The sequence below is a fragment of the Sturnira hondurensis genome, unplaced genomic scaffold, assembly GCF_014824575.4.
Source record: "Sturnira hondurensis isolate 20B ecotype Veracruz unplaced genomic scaffold, ASM1482457v3 Scaffold0021795, whole genome shotgun sequence".
Taxonomy (NCBI): domain Eukaryota; kingdom Metazoa; phylum Chordata; class Mammalia; order Chiroptera; family Phyllostomidae; genus Sturnira; species Sturnira hondurensis.
Genome location: NW_028094426.1, coordinates 2,116,540 through 2,138,728, shown reverse-complemented (window position 1 = coordinate 2,138,728; position 22,189 = coordinate 2,116,540). Strand labels below are relative to the sequence as shown.

At 42.2% G+C, this 22,189-nt stretch overlaps 1 protein-coding gene across 3 annotated transcripts in view; it reads right to left on the bottom strand.

Annotated features, from left to right (window-relative positions):
* The window catches only part of ITPR2 (inositol 1,4,5-trisphosphate receptor type 2), a 456,496-nt gene that overhangs the window by 34,683 nt on the left and 399,624 nt on the right, over window positions 1-22,189 (bottom strand). For all 3 annotated transcript variants that reach the window (XM_037033923.1, XM_037033924.1, XM_037033925.1), the window contains 3 exons: window positions 20,362-20,492; window positions 19,082-19,247; window positions 10,210-10,370 (listed from right to left, as the gene is read on the bottom strand). In XM_037033923.1, coding sequence (XP_036889818.1) covers window positions 10,210-10,370; window positions 19,082-19,247; window positions 20,362-20,492 — 458 coding nt within the window. The remainder of the gene's footprint in view (window positions 1-10,209; window positions 10,371-19,081; window positions 19,248-20,361; window positions 20,493-22,189) is intronic.

Genomic DNA, 22,189 nt, shown 5'->3' with positions numbered 1-22,189 from the left:
GTGTGTTTAGCGTCTTACTGAACATGTGTATTTGGACACCCAGGTTGTGCCTGTGCAAAGTGAGATTGTCACGTGGCCTCAGCTGACTCCCGGGGAACCCCTAGGATTTGAGCCCCACTGCTCAACCCCCAACAACTCTCCAAGGCCAGATGCCTAAACCATCTTGCCCTCCCTGCAGGGAATCCTCCACCTGATTCTTTTCCTAGCCATCATTTCCTTTCAATCTCCAGTGTCATTTCATTTCCGCTCTCATCATTGTTACTGGGCAATGAAACCTTTCTACCTGTTTTTCTCTTGCCCCAGGATGGCCCCCTTGAATCCATTTTTTACACTGCCATGGAACATGTTTTCCACAATATATACCTGACCTTGTCTCTTTACTTTAATATCTCTGAAGGGCTTTCCTTACCTTTCAGGGTACAGCGAAAACTTCCAAGCACACACGGCTCTTGTGATCTGGCTCTTGATTACCACCTTACCCCCTGTTCTGAGAGCCTTGTCCTCTCTCCAGACAGGCCCACTGCTCCCTCCACCTGCTGCATCCTCATCTCCCCGACTCACTCATACATCCAGGCACAACCTCGTGCAGCGCCCCTTCCCGGCCATCTGCCCTGCGGCAGGCTCCCAGGCTGCATTGTGCCATTACCATCTCTTCCCTTCGTTTCTCTGCCTCCGGAAGGAAGTTACAGTAAGTGCCTCCACTTTGAACCTCCAGGCAGCTTGGTGCCTGGAGCACAGGAAGTACACAACCTGGGTTTGTGGGATGCACAAGTCTTTGACTGATGGACAGTGATGGACTGGTCTGCATTTTCCAGTCACTTTTAATCCCACCTTAACTATTGCAGTTTAGAGACTACAGATTCTAATTCCTTAAAATACTGGAGAAGCAGGAAGTGCTTTCTTCCTTCTAAAGGATATCTTTTAGTTTTTGGCCTGAGTTTCTTTCTCCCACCCTTTATCCAACAGTTGACTTACACATATTTGATCTTTGTAAAATTTTGCCTGATCCTTCTGAGAAAAAAAGCATAGCTAACAGTAAAACTGTAGACACTGGCCCCAGAAACATTTGTGTTTGGATCCTAGTCCAAGCACCCATCTGTGGGGCACTGTGGATAATGAACTTCGCTGAGCCTCAATTTACATAAAAAGGGTATAATTAAATAATATGCAAGGCAACTAGCATATATTATAAATTTAGTTTCCTTTCTTTTTCTCTTCTCACCCCTTCCCTTTAAGATACACACTTCGTCTGGAACATAGTCCCCTCCCATCTGACAACATCCTCCTCGTTTTTTAAGGCCCTCATAATCTTCTCTGTGCAGCTGTGCCCACTGCCTTCAGCTGGAGAGACTGTCCTGTCTTCTGGGCTCCAGAGGCTCTATCTGTCCTACTCTGTTGTCCCACAGATCAGAGCTGAGGGCCTACTATGCATTGGCTAATTTAAGTGCTGAGACTACTGCAGTAAACAAAACAGACACGTAAATGCCTAAGTCATAATGCAGAGAAATAAACGTGTCAATAACATAAAAATCATCTTAGCTCAGGTTATTTTGAATGCTCCAAAGGGGGACAGGACAGAAGCTAACTGGAATGGGGGTGTCATGGAAGGCACTACGCATGGAAGGAGCTGGGGGACAACTACAGATGGATGACACCCACATGTCAAGGCCCTGACCAGAAAAGAGGGGTGGCATTTTTCCAGAAGAAGGCCGATGTGGTTGACCTGTCGCTAAGGAAGGGGGATAAAATGAGATTGGTGGAACAGGCTGGGCCGGGCTGCAGAGGGGACCATGGGAAAAAGTCTGGGTTACATTCCAAGTACTGCTGACTAGTTTTAAGCAGGGGCGTAACAGTATAACTTGTTTAGAGATTTCTCTAGCTCTCTGTGTTTATACGTGTATTATAGCTCTGACCAGAGTTCTAACTTGCCTTATAGTTTCCAGTGAATACTCATAGAGCTCTCCTTTCTTTTAACTTGTGGCTCTGTGAGGGCAGTGACAACATTTATTCTTGTTTCCGTCAGTGCCTCATGTCTAGTGCACCCCGGGAAATGCTTGTCAAGCTAAATTGCAACATCCTGCAGCCTCTGTCTTGTGTGCCTGCCATTGTAATACTGCAGTTGTAATGCTTGTAATTTTTGTGGGAAGCTTGCAATTGCCCGTCAGCTCTGAATGAGAAAGTCTTTTCCTATTATAATTCCTCTCAGGCCTTCCTGCCACTGGAGGCTAGTCAGCTGACTCCCTGTCTCACAGCCAGGTCTCCACAACCCACCCCCACCCCCGGCCCTGGTCTGAGTGTGCACGGGTCCCTCTCTGGCAGAGCACAAGGCATGCTGCTGAGAGTGCTGGATACAGTGGCCTTGCCTGCTCCCCAAGGAACCACTGCTTCTAGCTTTATATATCGCAGGACAGCAGCAAATAACAGCGGGACATTGATTGAACATGTGCATGTGCCTGGCACATTAAGGACACGGCATCCCTTTCTGCTACGTGTGCAACTTTGCGCAAGTTGCCAGTCCTTGACAAGCCTCAGTTTCCCCACGTGCAGCATGGGGATGGTAACAGCAGATAGCCTCCTAGGGTTGTTACAGGCTTTAAAAGAGACCACATGTGTCAAACACTTAGCACAGCACCTGGAATATAGTCAGTGTTCATTGAATGTCAGGAAATTGGCAGTAGTATTGTTAGTAGGCATGATTTTATTTAATCCTCATGGGGAGAAGTCTTATTAAATGCAGGGTCAGTATATAGCTGGTGCGTACAGATATGGCTATCCTAGTTACTAAACCTTCGCAGTATTTCCTAGTTGCCAAATTAACCATTGTCCCAAGCCCTCCAAATTCTCCTCTCCCCCTTATGACCCTGCGGCCTTCTGGGCTTAGGTTCTTTCCCTGGGATCCCTGCCTGTCCTTTGCCCTCATGATCCAGAAACTAAAGAACAGGGCCTGGCCTAGCAGGAGGCCTTCAGGATCCAGTCACAGTTCAGATGGTTCTACTCTGAGTGCTGTGACTGGCTGATGGAACTTATTTCGTCAATGGGTGAAGTGAAGTGCAGAGGGGACAAGTAAAGTCTTTCCACCACCGTGTGGAGGAAAACCCTAAAAAGCCAAGCGTCGGAATCTAACAACCAGGCTTACTCCTTCATACTGAATTTCTCTTTAGACACTGATTAGAAAAAGTAACAAAATCCATTTTCTGCTTATTGAACTTTGAGAACTATCATCTGGAAACCAGTAAATTGAGTTTCTGATGAACCCAGGAAGTAGCTGATGACATCCCTGAGTCGACACCTCACCTGCTTGCCCTCATCTTTTTTTTTCACATTTTAAAAAGATTTTATTTATTTATACAGAGAGGAAAGGAGGGAGAAGAGGAGAGAAACATCAGTGTGTGGTTGCCTCTCACACGCACCCCACCCGCTCCTGGGGACTTGGCCTGCAATCCAGACATGTGCCCTGACTGGGAATTGAACCACCAACCCCGTGGTTCACAGGCCACTGCTCAATCCACTGAGCCACACCAGCCAGGGCTGCCTGCCCTTGTCTTTATTCCCCACCCCACTTCCATCCATGAGCTCCTTGAGAACACTCTTCGGATCCCACCCTACTCCCACTTCCAGCACTGAGGTCTAATAACTTGAGCACTGGAATAGTCTTTGAGATGAAGACTCTGCATACAGCCATATGGCTCAATACTCACCCTCTCTGACTATTTTACAAACTAACAAGAAGATCAGAACGATGTTAACAGGTGTACAAAAATGTAGCAACTCATATATCCTACGTATGAATACTAAACAGGAAATTAGAATAATGTAGAGCATAGATTCTGTGATGACAATGAACTCCAGAGCTGGGAAGAAAAAGAACCCTCTTAAATTGAAGACATATGTCTCCACTTAAAACGTGGAAAGTGAAGGTGGCAGCTCTTTGAATGTATACATTTACTTCTTAATTGTGTATTCGAAGCTGCAGGGACCCCCGCGGCTTGCCCTGAAATGTAAACATGTAAAAAAGTGTCTTATTAAGGTCTAAAGTCTTTCAAACAGGTTTTAAAGATTGGGTAGTTACATAATTGGCTCAATTAGCTCCAATTACACAATTAGTGTAAATTAGAAATAATAGAATCAGAACATACAATTTCATAATGATGACACACAATAATAATGAAGAAACTGGGTTGGCCAATGCTGCTCACGCATGAGGGGTGCCCATAAATCTTAGAAGACTACATGTCACTCATGAGCCCAAACATCCCCCCTTCCTCAAACAGTTACTGCTCAAAGATATGGTTTAACTAAGCAAAATTTATTTTGAGTTCTAGTCACAGAAAACAACATCTGGAAACTTGTTTCTTTCTTTTTCTTCCTTGCATAGCTAAAGTAAGGGGTGAGTCAATTTCTTTTCTAGCTCCTTCAAGGGACTCCCTGAGGTCTTAACAGATTATCACAGGGAAGAATTTGTGCTTCCGGGTGAGTTACTCCGACAAACCCACCAGTGCACACGCCCACCCCCTGCTAGGAAAGTGGCTGAAGGCACCTCCTGATGGCAGGAGCTGGGCTTGAGAACGCTGTGGGAGGCACGACAGAGGGATGGGAACACCCTGTCCCCCAAGTCCGACCTTTAATAGTACATTCGTTACACTTGATTCCTTCGCTGCATCTTTATCCTCTGATTTTTAAAAAGGGGGAAAGATGACATTTATGACCAATTCATGTTCCTAACTCTTCCAGCTATTTTGGTGTATCTTTCTGTAAATTATGTCCAACTACCAGAGGGCTAAGAAAAACCATCATTTGTTAATTCACTCATTATTTTATTCATTCATCTAATAAGTACTTTGAACCTCCAGAGAGACGAGGCTATTTCTTACTTATTCTACATTTAAACCCTTTGCACAGCTGCTAGCACATGGGAGAGACTCAACGTCTGTCAAATTGCTTTTAATATGTATCACAGACATTTTAATGTGCCCTGGTATTATATAGAACAAAGAGCCACTCAATTCCTGGCTGTGGCCTTTGAGAAACGTACTCTTATTTTTGTGTGTCAAGACAGACAATTACCATGTTAACAAAAACGAGTTAAATTGTCCTAGGTGGCACTGATGCAATGTCACAAAATGGGTTTTAGTCTAGTCGAATTAGTAGAAGAACATAAAAGTGTCATGCACTAAAACGAAGACAAGGCCCCCCTAAAACCATGGTCCTGAGGAGGACTGCCAGCCAGCGGTGGGTTGCAGCTCAGTACCGCCCAGACGCTTGGACACTGCGGGGGATGCAGCACTATCTGAGCACACCTGGTGCCTCTCTTCCAGGTGCCTCAGTTTTGATCCTGCTCTTTGTCAAACTGAGTAATGAATATCCCCAGCCCTGGTTGGTGGGGCTCAGTGGACCTAGTGTCGGCCTGCGAACCAAAAGATCGTGGGTTTGGTTTCCAGTCAGGGCACGTGCTGGGTTGTGGGCCAGGTCCCCAGTTAGGGGCACATGAGAGGCGACTACACATTGATGTTTCTCTCCTTTTCCTTCTGTCTAAAAATAAATAAATAAAACCTTTAAAAAATGTATCCCCATAGGCCCCTAACATTATCTCAGCAAACAGTGAAAATCAAAAAATGTCCCCCAAATGTTACGGCAACATCTAAAAGCTTTGGGCAATTTTTCCTAATGATCTCTAGTTTGTTGGTTCCTCCTCAATCATCCTTTGGGTGATGGGAGAAGAAAAAGGGCTCAGTGATGCTCAAAGGCCATTATGAGTACAGGTTGCAGCTTTTATCCCTTACACCCTTTCCTCTATATTTTAAAAAAATTTAAATTCACTTTCATTATTTTACTTTCCTGCATGATCCTTCCTTTTCCCTTCTCATTTTCTGTTTCCAAAAATTCTAGTTCAAAATATCAATTCTCTTATCAAAAATGAAGGTTTGCTTGCAAAAAGAAAACCTGTTCCTCCAAATACCTTGATCTACTCACATCTCCTCTAACGATATTCCAGAAAATGCCTTTTGTTAATTCAGACACTCAGACAGTGGATATTTACATAGCTTGGTTTAGAACTGAAGGCAGGGATGAGGAAGTTTTAAGTTTCTATTATTACTTCAGAATCTTGAGCCTACCACTGGATGGATTTAGAGGCACAAATAGATTTCCATAGGTTCTAATATCTAGAAGCAACATATTAATTTTTATAATGTATGTTTTAATGCATTTGGTGTAAATCCCCTTTATTGACATAGTAATAAAGTATAAATATTGGAGGTGAAAAAGTATACAGAAGGGAGAAACACCCTCCAAATTTGTTATATTATTTTTTTTCCTATTTCACCAAAAGCCAGGAGGCATTTCCTAAGGGTCCCAAAGTACAAATCAGATTTACTTTACCAGTGTAGTGGAATTCAAATGAGTTGTTTTAGGAACAAATTTAAGGAACTTCCTCCTTTTCTTTTGTATAAATCCTTAAGTATAAAAGCTACATCAATTATAAAGAATTATAGCTTCTTTCAAAGCCCTATGAATAAGCAAGCACTTAAATCAACTTGGTAAATGAACCTGTTTTTAAGGAGCAAAAACAAAAGTGGTAGGGAACACCCGGGAGTGGTAGGAAAGACCAAAAGTGGTAGGTACCTACCAAACCGTTGGAGTAGTTACCTCGGGGTTGGACAGAGGAAACAAAAGTCTTTCAACCGAGCTGTAGACATGCTTCAACTTGCTATTTGCTCTAAAATCCACTCTTTTTCTAGGAGCATCAGAATTACAAAACCATAATCTCCACCAAGTTGGGATTGACAAATTTTCTGAATTGTGTTCAACACTTATAGATTTCTAGAAGTGTTTTCAAAAAGGCTATTTCAGTTCATGAACAATCTCCCATGCTAACGGCTTGTTTCCATCAGGCCTGAGCTTAATATCACCTTTCCTCCTCCTGCCTATTGACATTCAGAACCGGTGACTGTTCTCTTAGGTGTGCACTGCTTGGATGAGAGGGAAACAATTCATGCTGGAACAAACTCGTGAGCTCTCATCCCTCCTGTCAAGGTTCTGGACAGAGTTCTTATAGAAGAGGAGGGACAGAGACACAGGTAAGGTCATGGACACTTCACAATTCAAGTACAAGTGCCTGGCAAAATGCTGGGTTTAATGTTAAGGCCAACTATGGGTCTATATTTTCAGAACAGTCTTCTCTCACAGTACAAGTCACCTGTAATTTCCTCATTACACTTTCTAAAGACTCTGACCTGTCCTTCTTTATGGCCAATTTGTAGAAAATGTTGAGCTCTGGCATTGAAATGCTCAGCTCTTGGCTTTTGACATACACCAATTTCTGGTTCTCCCTCTGCCCTTTTCTTGTCTTCTTTTCTACTTGTTTTACTTATCTTTCTATTTTTCCTAAATGGGAGATGCCCTAGGTTCTCTCACTTTCTCTCTCTTCTCTCTTCACAGTTCCCCCTTTTCTCATCTCTCTCTAATCCAATGGTTTTCATTGTCGTTCCATGTGGACAGTCACAGTGAAAATTGTCAATTACTGAGGACCTACACTGTGCTAGACACTTTTTACATATCATCTCACTGAGCTCACACCAATAACTTTCTGTCTTTAGATGAGTAGGAAGAGCCACAGGTAGGTTCAAAGACTCACCCATGAGATCCAAGACCACACAAGAAGTGATGAAACCAAAGTCTGAGCCCAGATCTTTCTGGCTCTAAGGTACACATGCTGTTGTCACTTCACTGTCCCTCCTAATCCATGACTCAGTCTCCAGTTTCATGTCAAAATCAAGAACTCCTCTTTTCCGACCAGCTTCTCTTCCTAACAGAGAGACACCACCTTTCTCCCAGTGACCAGGCTCACATGTCAATTGTCACTGTCTTGCAGTATTGCAACTCCCCTGCTCCTCCATGTCTCCACCCCTAGTCTCAGCAATGGCCAACTACCACCTCTGACATCATCTTGCCCCTCTCCAAACCAGCCCACACACTACTGCCTATTGTCGTAGGCCACATTATTTCCTTAGTTAAAGCTTTCAGTAGCTTCCCATGGCTGATGAAACAATATCCAAATACCCATATCTAATTAAAAGTCCAATTTACTTTTCTTGTCATATTTCTGACAGTTTCCTTTTAGGTAGACTATGTGCCAGTGAAACTGGGCAACTAACTAGCCCCTGAGTGCTTGAGTGCCCCATATTTGTGCCTTTGGTCAGGCCGCCCCCCTTTCGGGAACTCACTCTTAATCCAGCAGACACTGCTCATCTGCACAAAGGCTCCCCTGGCTGATGTGTTGCCTTGGGACAAACACACACGCCCGTTCCCCTCTGCCCAGTCAGGTGTCACTCCACATCTTTAAGCCTACACGTATTTTCATTTGTTCCACTCTCGGGGAACTTAGCCTATTCTACTTTTGGTTTGTTATCCCCCTCTCCCTTCTACTCTAAACACCTTGGCAGAGAAGGAATATATCGGACTCTTCAGTGTATTCCCTGAAATCTTTTAATTCAGGGGACATACGGATGCCCAACAATGATGGGAGTGGGCAAAAGTAGGTTTACAGTTGTTCATGTGGAAAAAGACATGCAGGTAGGTAGCTATTGTAATAATCATGACCTGCATGTCTTTTTCCACGTGAACAATTGTAAACCTACTCCTGCATACTCCTATATATATCAAACTCACACTTTGATAAAGTATAGCAATCTGAGGTCATACTTTAAATGTAATGATTTACATGTTTTTTATTTGCCAGAAAGCAGAAACAAAATATTTCACACAAATAGTCCCTGAGCAGCTCAATATCAAGAATGCATAAAATAATGACTATAAATGCCTATCTTCAAAATGATTATCTTTTTTCCTAATTTAGAAGGAAGAGAAGGCAGAAAAGGATATATGAAAAAAAGGACACTGGTTCTGTCTGCTATCATCTGAAGAATGCAGAGAAAACAACCTGTAGTAGGATGCAGGTCAATAATAGAAAGCATGGGGAATGCTGAACTATAAAGTATAATTTATATTAGGTCTCTTGTGACATAAATATTGTCAGGTAAGGTGAACTACTACAATATTAACTTGCACTTATTAATGTGTTAGCTTCTGAAAGTGCTCTTTGGTTGCTCCCTATATTAGCGTTTGTCTTCCTCAGTGGGTGAGAGCTCCCAAGGCGAGGCCAGGGAACCACTGTTCTCTGCCTGCCCTGCCACTTTGTGGTGCTCACTGAATGCCATTCTTGGGACCGAGCAGCGAAGGGAATCGTGACTCTTCTCAGGGCGTATGCTCAAATAGGTAATGTAATTTTGTAGGGTGATTTTTTAGAAATCCTCATGTGAGGATATGTGAATTGATTTCAGAGGGGAAGAGAGAGAGAGAAAGAGAGAGAGAGAGAAACACTGACTGATTGTTCCTACATGTGCCCCAACTGGGGAGCAAATCCTCAACCTAGGCAAGCGCCCTGACTGGGAATGGAACCTACAACCTTTTGGTGGATTGGACTTGTTCCAACCAGCTGAGCCACTCGGCCAGGGCACAGAGTGATTTTTGAAAAAAATCCAATATTCAGCTAGTTTATTATAAGAATATGAGAATTTATATCCGATGCAATGACACTCACTAAATGTGTATCACGGATACATTAAAGTTATAACTTTGACTTCTATTTAAGCCAGGCAATTATAAACTTCTCTGAAACAGGAGAGACTTTGGACCATGGACAACCACACTGTGCAATGTTGTTAGTGCAGAGTTACAAATAACTGGATGCGGAAGAATCGCCGCAGACACATCACCAACACTGATAAACCTACGCAAAGTATATGCAGACAGACACACAGTGTTTTCCCATCATATTCTTCCCTTCCTTAAACCCTTGATTTCTGAAGTTCAACACATTTCTTAAAGTATGAAACTTCTATTCATATTTGCCAATGGGAAAGTTCCAGATTCGGAGAATTGAGGCATTAGCAATGACAGGAGGCATGAGGGAAGAGGGCAGACGGTGCTATTCACCCCACAGAGATTTCTTCAGTAAATATCTGTGCACCTGAGGCTTAGATTTGGTTTGTGTAACTAAGAAGTGCACAGGGAACCAATGACAGCCAGTATAGCAGTACTTCAGTGATGGACAGTCCTATTTAAAAGTTAACAAAATGAGACAAGGGCAGGGTAGAGAAGGAAAAGCATACAAAATCCATATACTCAAGATCAAACCACCTGATCACTCACCACGATCATTTGAGCCACGTAACTTTCAGGTCCAGTGTATTCGGTTGGGTCTTTAACCTTCACCAAGACTAGGAAGTACAAATAATGCCACATATTGTGTTCTGACTTGATGTGCTCCTCAAACGACACAGTTTTATTATCAAACTTGTCCCTTTCGAGTCCTGCAAAACAAAGGAAACACAATGTATGTAATTTTTCATGTAATCAGCGCATAACTTTTTAGCCTCCCCCAAAACATAATTATATACAAACAAGCTTTCTGTGAGAATGCACCAATTTAAAATGTTATGATTAAAAACAACACAGTACATAAGATCTCCAGAATAAAAGGTCGTAGTTTATAGATTTCTTTTCAACAAATATTTTTCTCCCCATGGATACATGGGCATCCTATTAGAGATGTAAAATTTGCAGATAATTTCTAATGTAACTGTATCAAGATTGTCAAATTAAACTGGACCACAAGTCTAAGCTAAAGAGGTAAAAGCGATTGTGCAAGCAAAGGCATGCCTGATAATCAGGACAGAAAAAAAGTCATCGGATCCAGGAACTTTCATAAAATGAAGGACAGCAGCTGAGTCTCTTCAAAACTACCTGTGATCTGTGAAGGGTAAGTGAAGGCCACCATGATCTGGGCTCTGACTGCAAGAAGGACTCCCATACTCGCCCGGCCCCTCAGTTTGTTCTGTCCCAGGCATTTGGGGGAGGGGGTGGTCTGCTCAATTCCAGGGCACATTTTCAGTCTCTGGGTGGACACTGAGAAAAGGATCTGGGGAGTAATATTTTTTTCTCAAAGGCTGAAGACTGGATAAATGAACATGATTGGAGGCGAAGAAAACCATATACGGAAAAATGAAGAGGAAGCCAAGGAAAATGGGGTGTAGGGATTTGGTCTGGTTTTGCAGTTCAGATATTGGAGAAGAAACCAAGAAATTGAATTCCAATCCTGGCTACTCTTTTCCTAAGCATATTTTTTTAAAAAAGAAGAAGAAGACAGGAGGAAAACACTTTCAATATTCAGATACAATGTATAATAAGTAAAAAAAATCTGTCCCAAATGGAGTGACCTTTTAAATTATTGAGTATATATTATTGAATATTTAATGGAAAATACCATAACATTTAGCCGGCTGATAGCTATGCCTCATCTTATTCGACCCATCGTCAGCTCAGTGTGTCCCAAATAGAACCCAGTCATCTCCCTCAACCCCACTCCACCCATAGTCCTCTTTCCATTCCACAGCAACACCATGCTTCCTGTTGTCCAAGCCAAAAGTCTAGGAGCCATTCTTGAATCCTCTTCCTCTCTCACATACCACATGCCATCTGTGGTTGAGAGTCTTCTTTTGGCTCTACCTTCAACATACATTCAGAATCGGATCACTTCCCACCACCTGCATCACTACCACTCTGGGCTGGGCCATCATCATCTCTCATCTGGGTTACTACAGTAGGCTCCCTGGCCCCATTCCCATTCTTACTGGCTACTGCCTATTCTCAACCCAGCAGCCACGGTGATCCTTTAAAAATCAAGTGAGATAGTGACTCCCCTTTTTCAAATCCTGCAGTGGGTCCTCCCTCCTCGGGTTAAAGGTCAACGTTGTTAAAATGGTCTACCATTAGGTTTGCCAGATAAAATACAAGATGCTCAGTAAGTCTGAATTTCAGATAATCAATAAATAATTGATGAGTATAAGTATGTCCCATGTGGTATCTATTTGCTAACCCTCGAGTGATGTGGCCCTACAGCCTCTCAAACCTCGTCTTCTACCCTCTCCCTTGCTAGCCTCCCCCTGGCCACAGTGGCCTCCTTGCTGCCCACTGCACACAGACCCCTGCTTCAGGGCCTTAGGACTGGTCATTTCCTCTGCCCACAACACTCATCTCTCTGGTATGTCTTTGACTCACTCACTCACCTTCACGTTTTTGCTCAAATCTCACCTTCTCAATGTGGCTTCACTTAGTCATCCTATTTAATCCTATCACTTACCCCTTTCTTTGTGTGGACACTCTTAATAACTCTTTCCTGTTTCTCCTCTTTTTTTCTACAGTGCTTAGCACCTCCTAACAGACTGAATATAGCCATATCAACATTGTTAAATCAAACTAGACCACAAGTATAAGGTAAAGACAGAAAACTGGTGGTGCACAAAAAATCCTGCCTGCTAATCGGCACAGAAGAAATGTCAATTTATCCAAGAACTCATTATGTTTCTCATTTTTTGCATGCCCATAGGTAGACATATCTGTGTCTGTTCTTCACTAATGGTCCAAATAGCTTAGAATGCTGCCTAGTATGTAGTCAGCATGAAATAAATATTGATTCAATGCCTTAAGGATATTTTACTGCCAAAATGTCCTGCTAGGATGGCTGCAATCAAAAATAGATAATAACAAGGGTTGATGATGATGTGGACAAATTAGAATCCTCATTCACTAGGGGTGGGGATGTAAAATGGTATAGCTACTTTGGAAAACAGCTCAGCAGGTCCTCCAAAGATTAAACATAGAGTTACTATATGACCCAGTATCTCTCTGTCTTTATATGTGTGTGTGTGTGTGTGTGTATATATATATATATATATATATATATACACACACACACACACACACACACACACACACACATGCCCATACAAAAGCTTGGACATAAATTGTTCCTAGCAGCATTATTCATAATAGCCAAAAAGTAGAAACAATACAATGTTCATTACCTGATGAAAGGGTCAATGAAATACCCATACATGCTACCGAGATATGCTGCAACGTGGATGCTGAGATATGCAACACACTACTGAGATATGCTGCTTTAAAACATCACACTAAGTGAAAGAAGCAAGTCACTGAAGACCGCAGAGCACATGATTCCATTTTTATGAAATGTCCAGAATAGGCAAATCTATAGTGGCAGATAGTAGCTCAAAGGCTGCCTTGGGCTGAGGAGGATAAAAGGTAATGGGAGGGGGAATAGTGGTAGCTAAAGGGTATAATGTTTCTTTTAGAGACAATGAAAATGTTCTAAAACTGTGATGATAGATGCTGAGCTCTGAATGTACTAAAAACCATTGAATTGTATGCTTTAAATGGATGAGTGGTAAGGTATATAAATTACATCTCAACAGAGCTATTACTCCAAAAACAGAAAGAAAATGTTGAAGTAGATTTTCTCAGAATTCAATTCAAACATTTATCTCCCTGTTGCAAGGTACATATGGCTATAAAAACAATGTGTCTACTATCAGTTAACTCATAATATGGTAGAGGAAACACCCAACAGACATTCTGAAGTGGTATAAACTGCCAACAAAACACAGAGAAAGGCAAAATGAATTCTCGCTATGTACATTTTAAGTGCTGCAAGGAGGTGCAAAGCTTTGAATGTCTGGCCTTCAAATGTGATCGTGGCAAGTGGAAAAGAGAGGAATGGTAGTCAAAGCTATTTAATTTTTACTTAGCATATATTTATGCTGACAATAATTCCAACAATCCAATCTGACCTTTTAGCATGTGAGGAAATAGATTCAGAGGGATTCAATTAATTGCTCAAGTAAACACTTTTGGTTAGTGGAAAAGTCAGCCAGTATTTAAATAAAAATATGTCTGATGCCAAAGCCACGTTCTTTTGCCATCTGGGCCGAGGAAATGCCATGGCCAAGCTAGAGATGAAAGGAGACGACCTGTTGGGGGGAGCGTCAATTCCCCTGGTGTGGTCAGAGGGGAACGTTTGGAAATGAAGATGAAACAGTACCGTTGGCACAGACGATAATGAACTTTAAACATGAAGCTAAGGAGCCTGCACTTTGTTTGGAAGGTTCTGGGCAGAGTCTAGCATATTCAGAACTGGGCTTCTGGTCACATCCTGGGGCAGGATTTAAAGAGGAAGACTATGGTCGAAGAGGCTGATGTGGGAACCCTGGGACTAGGGCTGTAGAGGGGAAATGCGAAAGAGGGGAACTGGTTATCGTTCATTTTCCCTGGGTCGTGCTCACGAAGCTTTCTTGTCTGTTCTTTGACCATGATCAGGTTGTTGGTTTCTCCATCTTTATCTCCAGTACTGGCCTTTCTTCTCAAGTGCACTTTCTATTGGCAGCTGCCTCCTGGATAAATCCTCCCGGATAGCTTATGGGCATGTCAAACTGAACTCACCAAAAAGTTGTTTCTCTCACTCTTTGTATTTACCTGTGTAATGAAGTCCCTGTCAACTGGGGAACTTGAAGGGACCTTCAGACTCAGGCTCTGATAATCTTCTTCTTGGAATCTGACTTTCTCACCATTCTCCACACACACGAAATCCTTTGAAAATTCTCTGCCTTCACCTAGTCTCTTCCCTGCCTTCCCGGTATTCCTTCTTTAAGACCCAGCTCCACTATGGCCACCACGCTGACTCCCACAGACCCAACCGGTGAGTTGATGCTCTCTGTCTAAAATACTCCGCAATGCAAGTTTGTCAGTTTCTATCTTAGCCTCTACTACTTTATTGTCTGGTGTATTTTTGTATTACCAGCACCTGGTATAGCAGCTGGTAAACCCTAGGCATTCAACTAAATTTGACAGGGTAATTGAATAAATCAAGAGACCGAAGAGGAACTCAGAATGACATTTTAAGAGGGTGTGATATACTAGAGGCATAAATTTAGAGAAATCAAGGGTGACTCTGAATTTTCCGACTTAAACCAGTTTAAAGCAATACCACTAAAGCAAGGGGAAAAAAAGGAGACTTTGGAGGGAGGACACTTTTGATTAGCAATGGGTTGAATTTAAAATGCCTATAGAACAACCAGGTTAGAATCTAGGTAGGAAGCTGGAACTTTCAGAGAGTTCAAGATGTAAATACACTAGTTCAAGGAAAAACAACCTGAAATGGAATGAAATGCGATGACCGAGGTAGGAAAAATGTAAGCACACAAGGATCACTGAGTCAAACTTTTCAGGAAAAATAAGAGTACACAAGTACTTTGCTGTGTTTCCCACGCAGTATGACTAAGTTAAGGGTACACAGCCACCCAGCATCCAGGCATCCCCCTCTGTCCTCTGCCTATTTCCCCTCCCCTAGCTTTTGTCATTATTTGACATTCTATATGTGTTGGAAAGTAACTTCCACAAATGGCAGTGCTTATTGTGTGTTTGTCTATTTTTGTTCACTGCAATGCCTTGGCATATAATAGATGCTCAATAAGTAATTGTTGACCAAGTAAGTGAGTGAGTGACTTTAATGTATAAGTATAGATAATAAGGGATTAATATAAGGAGAGATAAACATAGGTGGCTCCTCTCTTACAATATAGTTTTTATCTCTTAATAAATCATCTAGAAAGATCTTTAATTCTAGAAACTCCACTATCCTTACCATAGGAATTCTGACATCATCAAATTCTCTTTCCATTTTGTTATTTTGTCACACCTGGTCCTTTTTCCTGAATTTTCAGCCTCTAGTAATTAAAAATTAATAATTATTGTGGCTACCAGAGCCAATCTGTTTTCCGTATTTACTGCTTCAGTGCTGTCATCTGCTAATTCCGCCCCCATCGTGACCTCCTTCTGAATCACTAGCAATTGCCTTCTGAGTCATACCTCCCAAACATCTGGTCATTGCCTTCAAGGCTAGGGAAGTCCTATCTGCTCTCATCACCTGCCTCGGTATCTACCTCCTCCGTTACTGCTCTGGGTGTGCGTCACTGGGTGCCCTCCTGAAGCCGATTCCCTCCTATGGTGGAGATTCTCTCTTCTGTCATTTGCACTTTATCCTCTTTGGATCACAACTTAACACCCGACTCTTCCCAGAACCATTTGCAGATTAATCACGACTGTTTCATAGTACAACCCCCCAATATCCCAAGTGCATAAACCATTCCTGTAATGAAGTTCACATAATTTATATGGTGTGTATTAAATCTCACATGTGGTAAGCAATTCCAGGAATGAATGCATATCTAGATATATCTCATCAGAACACTTCTCACATGCTCTTGGTGAACGGAAGGTCCTTTCAGGGCAGAGAACAGACAACCCTTATGCTCCAGGGATTAGCAGCTAAAAGTGCCTGGCACTACTTTTGAATATTTAAAAATGTTTCTGTTTTATTTTAAATGCTCACACTAAATTTGTTCTACTTTATAACATTTTATTTGTACTAATATGAAAATGCAATTTAAATTTACTCATAGGTTAAATTACCTAAATGACCACTCTAAATTTTTGAATAAATATGAGGCTTCTGGAAAACAGACCACGTGTCAACCTCTCTTGTGCTCCCGGTGTCCCTGCCTCCCCAGGGGCATGTGGGCACCACAGAAACCATACCCCGAGTGTGGCGAAACTTGGAGTGACTCAGAGTTAGTGTCCCTAGATATTTTCACCTGCAGCATATATTAATTTAGTACTTACTTGTTTTATCTTTTTTTATAGCTTATAAGGCATATCGGTACAGAGACAATGTTAATTTGGAGCTAACTGGATACTCAGTCATTAAGAAAATGTTTATGAATAATCCCCAATACATGCCATGGAAGCATTAAAATGAAATAAAACAAGAGTCTGGATCTCTTGAAGAAGAGAAATGAACATGTATTCAGTGGTTACTCTCAGCTAAGCATTGAGCTGGGAATTCTGACACTAGCGATGTCATTTATACTCACCACAACCCCCAAATGTGGTGTTATAGTCCCCGTTTTCCAGGTAAGGAAACAATAGTTCAAGGTGAAAGGAAACTTGGCCAACATCACATAGCCAGGACATGGAAGCAGTAGAGACCTATGTCCCCTGGACCATAAAGTTCATTCACTTTCTATATGATAATGGATAGCATCCAACAAAGGAGAGAAGGCAACAGAAAATGCACAGTACCATGCAGCTAAGGGTGATACGGGGGATCTGGGAACAGACATGTTCGTTTCCAGTGAGTGAGATCCGAGAAGACTTCATGGAATAATAGCATTAGATCTGGGGCTCAGAATGAGGGCAGGAGCTCAACAGTTAGGAGTTTGGGCATTCCCAACAGAAACACCAGAACTGAGAAAGGAAGGAGAGTTAGAGATGTAACTCTAGTTAGAGACTATACCTTGAGCTATCAATGAGAACCCTGGGTAAAAGGGTGGGCAAAAGGAGAAGGGGCCCAATTATGGGCACCTTACACACCAGGAAAATTAGAGTTTTAGCCTGATAGGCTGCAGTGCTCTTGGTAGTCTTTTGAGTAAGGATGAATTCAAAGTAGAAAAATTCATGTGGCAGCACTGAGTGGGCCAACGGGGGTGAGCCAGGGTGAGCCTCAGAAAACCAAGGTGTGGCCGGAGGAATCTGCGGAAGGCGGTGAGTCTGTGAAAGACGATTCATTAGCACAGGGTAACTAGTGCACCTGGAAGAGGACAAAGCAGATGCTAAAAATTATGGACAAGTCCCCAGTCCAGAGAACTGAAGGTGTAATGGGATATCATTCATTGCAATACGGAAGTCAGAACAAGTTGCTGGGTTAGAGAGAGGAGACGCAAAGGCAGGATGCACTGGTGTTTGTACACGGTGAAGCTGGATGCCAGGAAGCCAGACCTTTCTACCAGTCAATAACTGAAGATAAAGGACAGGCTTTTGCCTGGACAGAAGCTGGAGCTGTGGTTGCATAGTTGGCTACAATATGCATAAAGTGATGATAAAGAGGAGGGCAGAGAGAAGCGACCAGGAGTCCATGGTAAAATCAGAACCTCTTATCTGGAGGCTAGTAGGGAAAACAGGACCTCGTGGTGGAACCGGAGAATGTGCAATTCAGGGTAGAAGGAAAGGCCAGCAGGGAACTGATGACGAGATTCGAGAAAAACATTTCAATTTGGTGATGAAGGTTACCTCAAAGTTTTAGGAAATGTACAGGTTACCGGCTTTTTAATGACTATGACAAGCCGAAGAGGATTTCGACAGTGAAGGGAAAGCTTACAGGAGCAGGAATGGCGGGTAAGGGACGACGGTCTTACTCTACTGTTCATGTTGATAGAATATGGGAAACAGGATCATGTCTTAGAAAGAGGCTTACATCCTGCTGCTACTGATACATTCTTTCAAAACATCCACTTTTCAGAGGTAATGTGCTGGCATAATAGTTCCTTTGATTGTGAAGAAAAGGGCTTGGAGGAAGCAATGCAAAAGTAAGACCATGAGATACGCTGAAAGATTTTCAGGGCAGCGTCTTTTTATCTCTGTGGGACTCATCCTCTGATACAATGGTTCATGCCCCCACATCTCCAAACCATCGCACAGCATCTTCCTTGGCCCCATCTCCATCTTGCTTTCCTCCATCTAACCTAGACATGTAAAGAGAAGACTCCGCTTTCTTCCTTAGGAAGGAAGAAGCAGGGAGAGGCAGGAAGAGGAAGAGGAAGGAAGAAAGGTGGGGGGGTGAGGGGGTGGTAAGGAGGAAGGGATGCAGAAGGCAGGGAGGGAGGGAGGGAGGGTGGAGGGAGGGGAGGGGGGAGAGAAGAAAAACAGAGAGAAAGCAGCACAGTTCACAACTGAAAGCACAGTCTGAGTGAGTAAAAGTTCAAGCTGCTGGAAACATCATCTGTGAATTCATAATTTAACAAAATAAAATAATCATTTTGTTATTTAATCAGCATGTTACTGCGATGAAAAATCTGTCAGTTAATAGAACCTTTTGGCATTTCACAACGTATTCTAAAGTCAAAGAATCAAAGAAATTGCAGAAATAATGACAAGATAGCTTCGAGATGTAATTCTTCTATCTATTTATGGAACAGAGGATCCCAGTCCAATGCTCAGAATTATGTCCGGCTCTCATTTTTGAAATAACTTTCCCAAAGCATGACAAATAAACATTATTCAAGCCCCTCCTGGGATGTTTCATCTATTATTTTAGCATTTTGAGAACACTTACCACAGATGAAGCAGGTTGTCTTTAGAATTTCTTCTTTTTTCTGTTTTTCACTTCTGAGATCAGCAAAAGTATCAATGATGACACCAAAAATCAGGTTGAGAACGATAATGATAACAATGAAATAAAAAAGAAGGTCGTACACCACTCGGGCAGCAAACAAGGGCTCCTGAAATAAAAATTAAATATATATATGTATATATATTTTTTTTCAAGGCATGGTGATTTAGCATATTGTCTAGCAAAGGGAATTTATTCAATAAATATATGCTAAATTAATAGAAAACAGTATTCTGAGATGGAAAAATAAGACCTACTTTCCACCTTCAATTTCTTTCAATGTAATGAGAAAAGCTTCACGGCCTCCTCCCAGAGCCCCCTCTGTTCTCTGGCACTTACCCTCCCTCCACTCCCACCTGTAATGGAGGCCCACTTTTTATTATAAACTACTTTGTCACTCTGCTCAATGCATTTTGGTGCAGCAGGTTGCATCCTAGAAGTTGCACTAAAGGTATACAAATGTCAATTCCAGAAGTCAATGATTAGGGAGCTACGAAGGACCTAAGGATTCATCAGTTTCTGGAGTGGATTTTGTTCTTGGCCTTATGGGGTCAAGTACACAGAGCTCAAGCTATTCCTACTTGATGAACAGGATTAAAGTACACATTAGAGGTCATGTAGTCCAGCCACGTCACAGATGAGGAAACATTAGATGAATCGGCAACATGATACAGCCAGCCTGTTGGAGGACTGAGATTTTTTTCCAAGCTCCCAGCCTGATGCTTGAGATTTTACAGCTAATGAGAAATCTCTCAGCCTTGCCATTTTAAGATACGAAATCCTGCTAGAATTTTTTTCAATTTTATATTCATCATGGATAAATAATGAAGGCTACTCGTATTCGGAGGCAGACAGGACATCCTCATGCCTGAGAAAGCTGACAGACGAGAGGCAGCCTTGTGCCTGTTTATGTAACACTCAACTCCTCCATGGCACTTGCACGGCGTTTGTCATTGTGATGTGGCTGCTGTAATACAATGCACAGCTCGAGCTTGGAACAACTGCGTAAGCCCACTAACAACACAGGTTTTCAGTATATTAGTGATTTCTGTGTAAGCCTAGCATACAATGAATTGGGCTTAATGGCTACCACGATACTTTGAAAGCAAATGACACAAGACAGTACCCTGAAAACAAAAAAACGGTATTGTAAATATCACTAAGAGGAGCTTTAGAGAAAACAATTATGTGCTTCTTGAGAAAACAGTTCTCCTGCAGCTTACATCTTTCGATGGCCTCCTCAGCACATCCCCCACACCACCGCCGTTCCTGAGGCCCTGGTTGAGGACCGTGACAATGCACATAAGGAGAGTGTCGCATGTCCGTTCAATTCCATCTTCGTATTCTTCATCGGCTACAAAAACACACAAATTAAACAATGCAGCAAACTCATGGTGTGTTTTTTGCTCATTTTTTACTTTTATTTTTATTGTTGACACTATTTCAGATGTCCCCATTCACCCCCCCCCACCCCCCGCACCCCACCTCCACCCAGCCCTCACCCCCCTCCTTCCCTCTGGCCATCACCAAACCATTGCCCGTGTTTATGGGTGATGCATATATGTTCTTGGGTTAATCCCTTCAACTTCTTTCACCCAATTGACCCTTCTCCCTCCCCTCTGACAGCTGTCAATCTGTTGCATGTATCCATGCCTCTGTTTCTATTTTGTATGTCAGTTTATTTTGTTCATTAGATTACACATATAAGTGAGATCATATGGTTATTTGTCCTTCACTGGCTTATTTCACTTAGCACAATAATTTCCAGGTCTATCCATTCTTGGAATATATCCTAAGAATCCCAAACACCAATTTGAAAGACCACATGCCCCCTATGTTCACAGCAATGTTATTTACAATTGCCAAGATCTGGAAACAGCCCAGCACCCATTAGGAGATGAGCAGATAAAAAAGCTGCGGTACGTTCATACAACGGAATAACATGTGGCCATTAAAAAGAAGGAACTCTTACCTTTTGCAAACGTGTATTCTTAAAATACACTATTATCTACCTCCAAAGATCTGTTTTTTCATAACCATGCTGTGACAGTTTTTGAAGTCACACAACACCTGTTTTATAGGTGGCAGTCCAGGACTGACACAGGTTGCTAAAGCCACTGAAGCAGTTTTTTCTTCCACCAGTGGAAAACGACAGAATGAGAAGGACGAATTGGAAGAAACCTAATATGCACGGCACAGGGTTGTGCTGTGGGTGGGGGAGGCTGTGGCAGGGCCTCCTGAAGACACAGATTCCCGGAAGCAGGGTTGCTGCAGGGAAAAGAGTGTATGGGGAAGCGAAGTGGGCCGGGCTTCGAACTCCACTCTGCCCCGGGCGCTGTGACCTGGGCAAGCCCCTTAACCTCAGTAGCCTCCTCTGCAAAATGGGAGGTTTGTCTAAAGGTTAAACCCTTCTGAGCTTTATATCTAAGATATACAAAACACCTTGCAGAGAGATTGGCATACACACTGTAGGTGCTTAAAAATTAGGGCAGATATTATTTCATTAATTTGCTTAAGGTCTAAATTTCCTTAATGACCAGCATGGAACTACAGATAAGAAGTGAAATGTAGTTATGTGAAAAATTCATTTTATGCAAATGTAGTTATGTGACAATATTTAGTGGGAAAATGGGGAGAGAGAAAAAAACACACCGTGACAAAAAATTCCTAGTCTTACTTTGTTGAATAGTAAAGTTACCAAACTGGTAATAATTTACAGTCATCTAAAATAGTAAAAAAATCATACTACACTAAACACTGAAATCTGGGTTTTCTCATATTGGTAAGTAAGCAGAAATGTATTTTTCTTGTTACAAAGTTAAAAAACCATCATGGCACTGAATTTTGGTATTGTACAGGCACAGCCTGCCTGTCGAGGTGTGAATATAATAACAATACCCAAAAAGGAAAAAAAAGAATCAGCCTAATTCTGTCCACATGATCCATGACCAACAGCCTGCTTGGTACTTTGTTACAAAAGGCTGATTTTCCTCGTGTGAACTGACTTTCTTTTAACACCACTTGGATGAGGGATCCCCATCTTTTCACTTT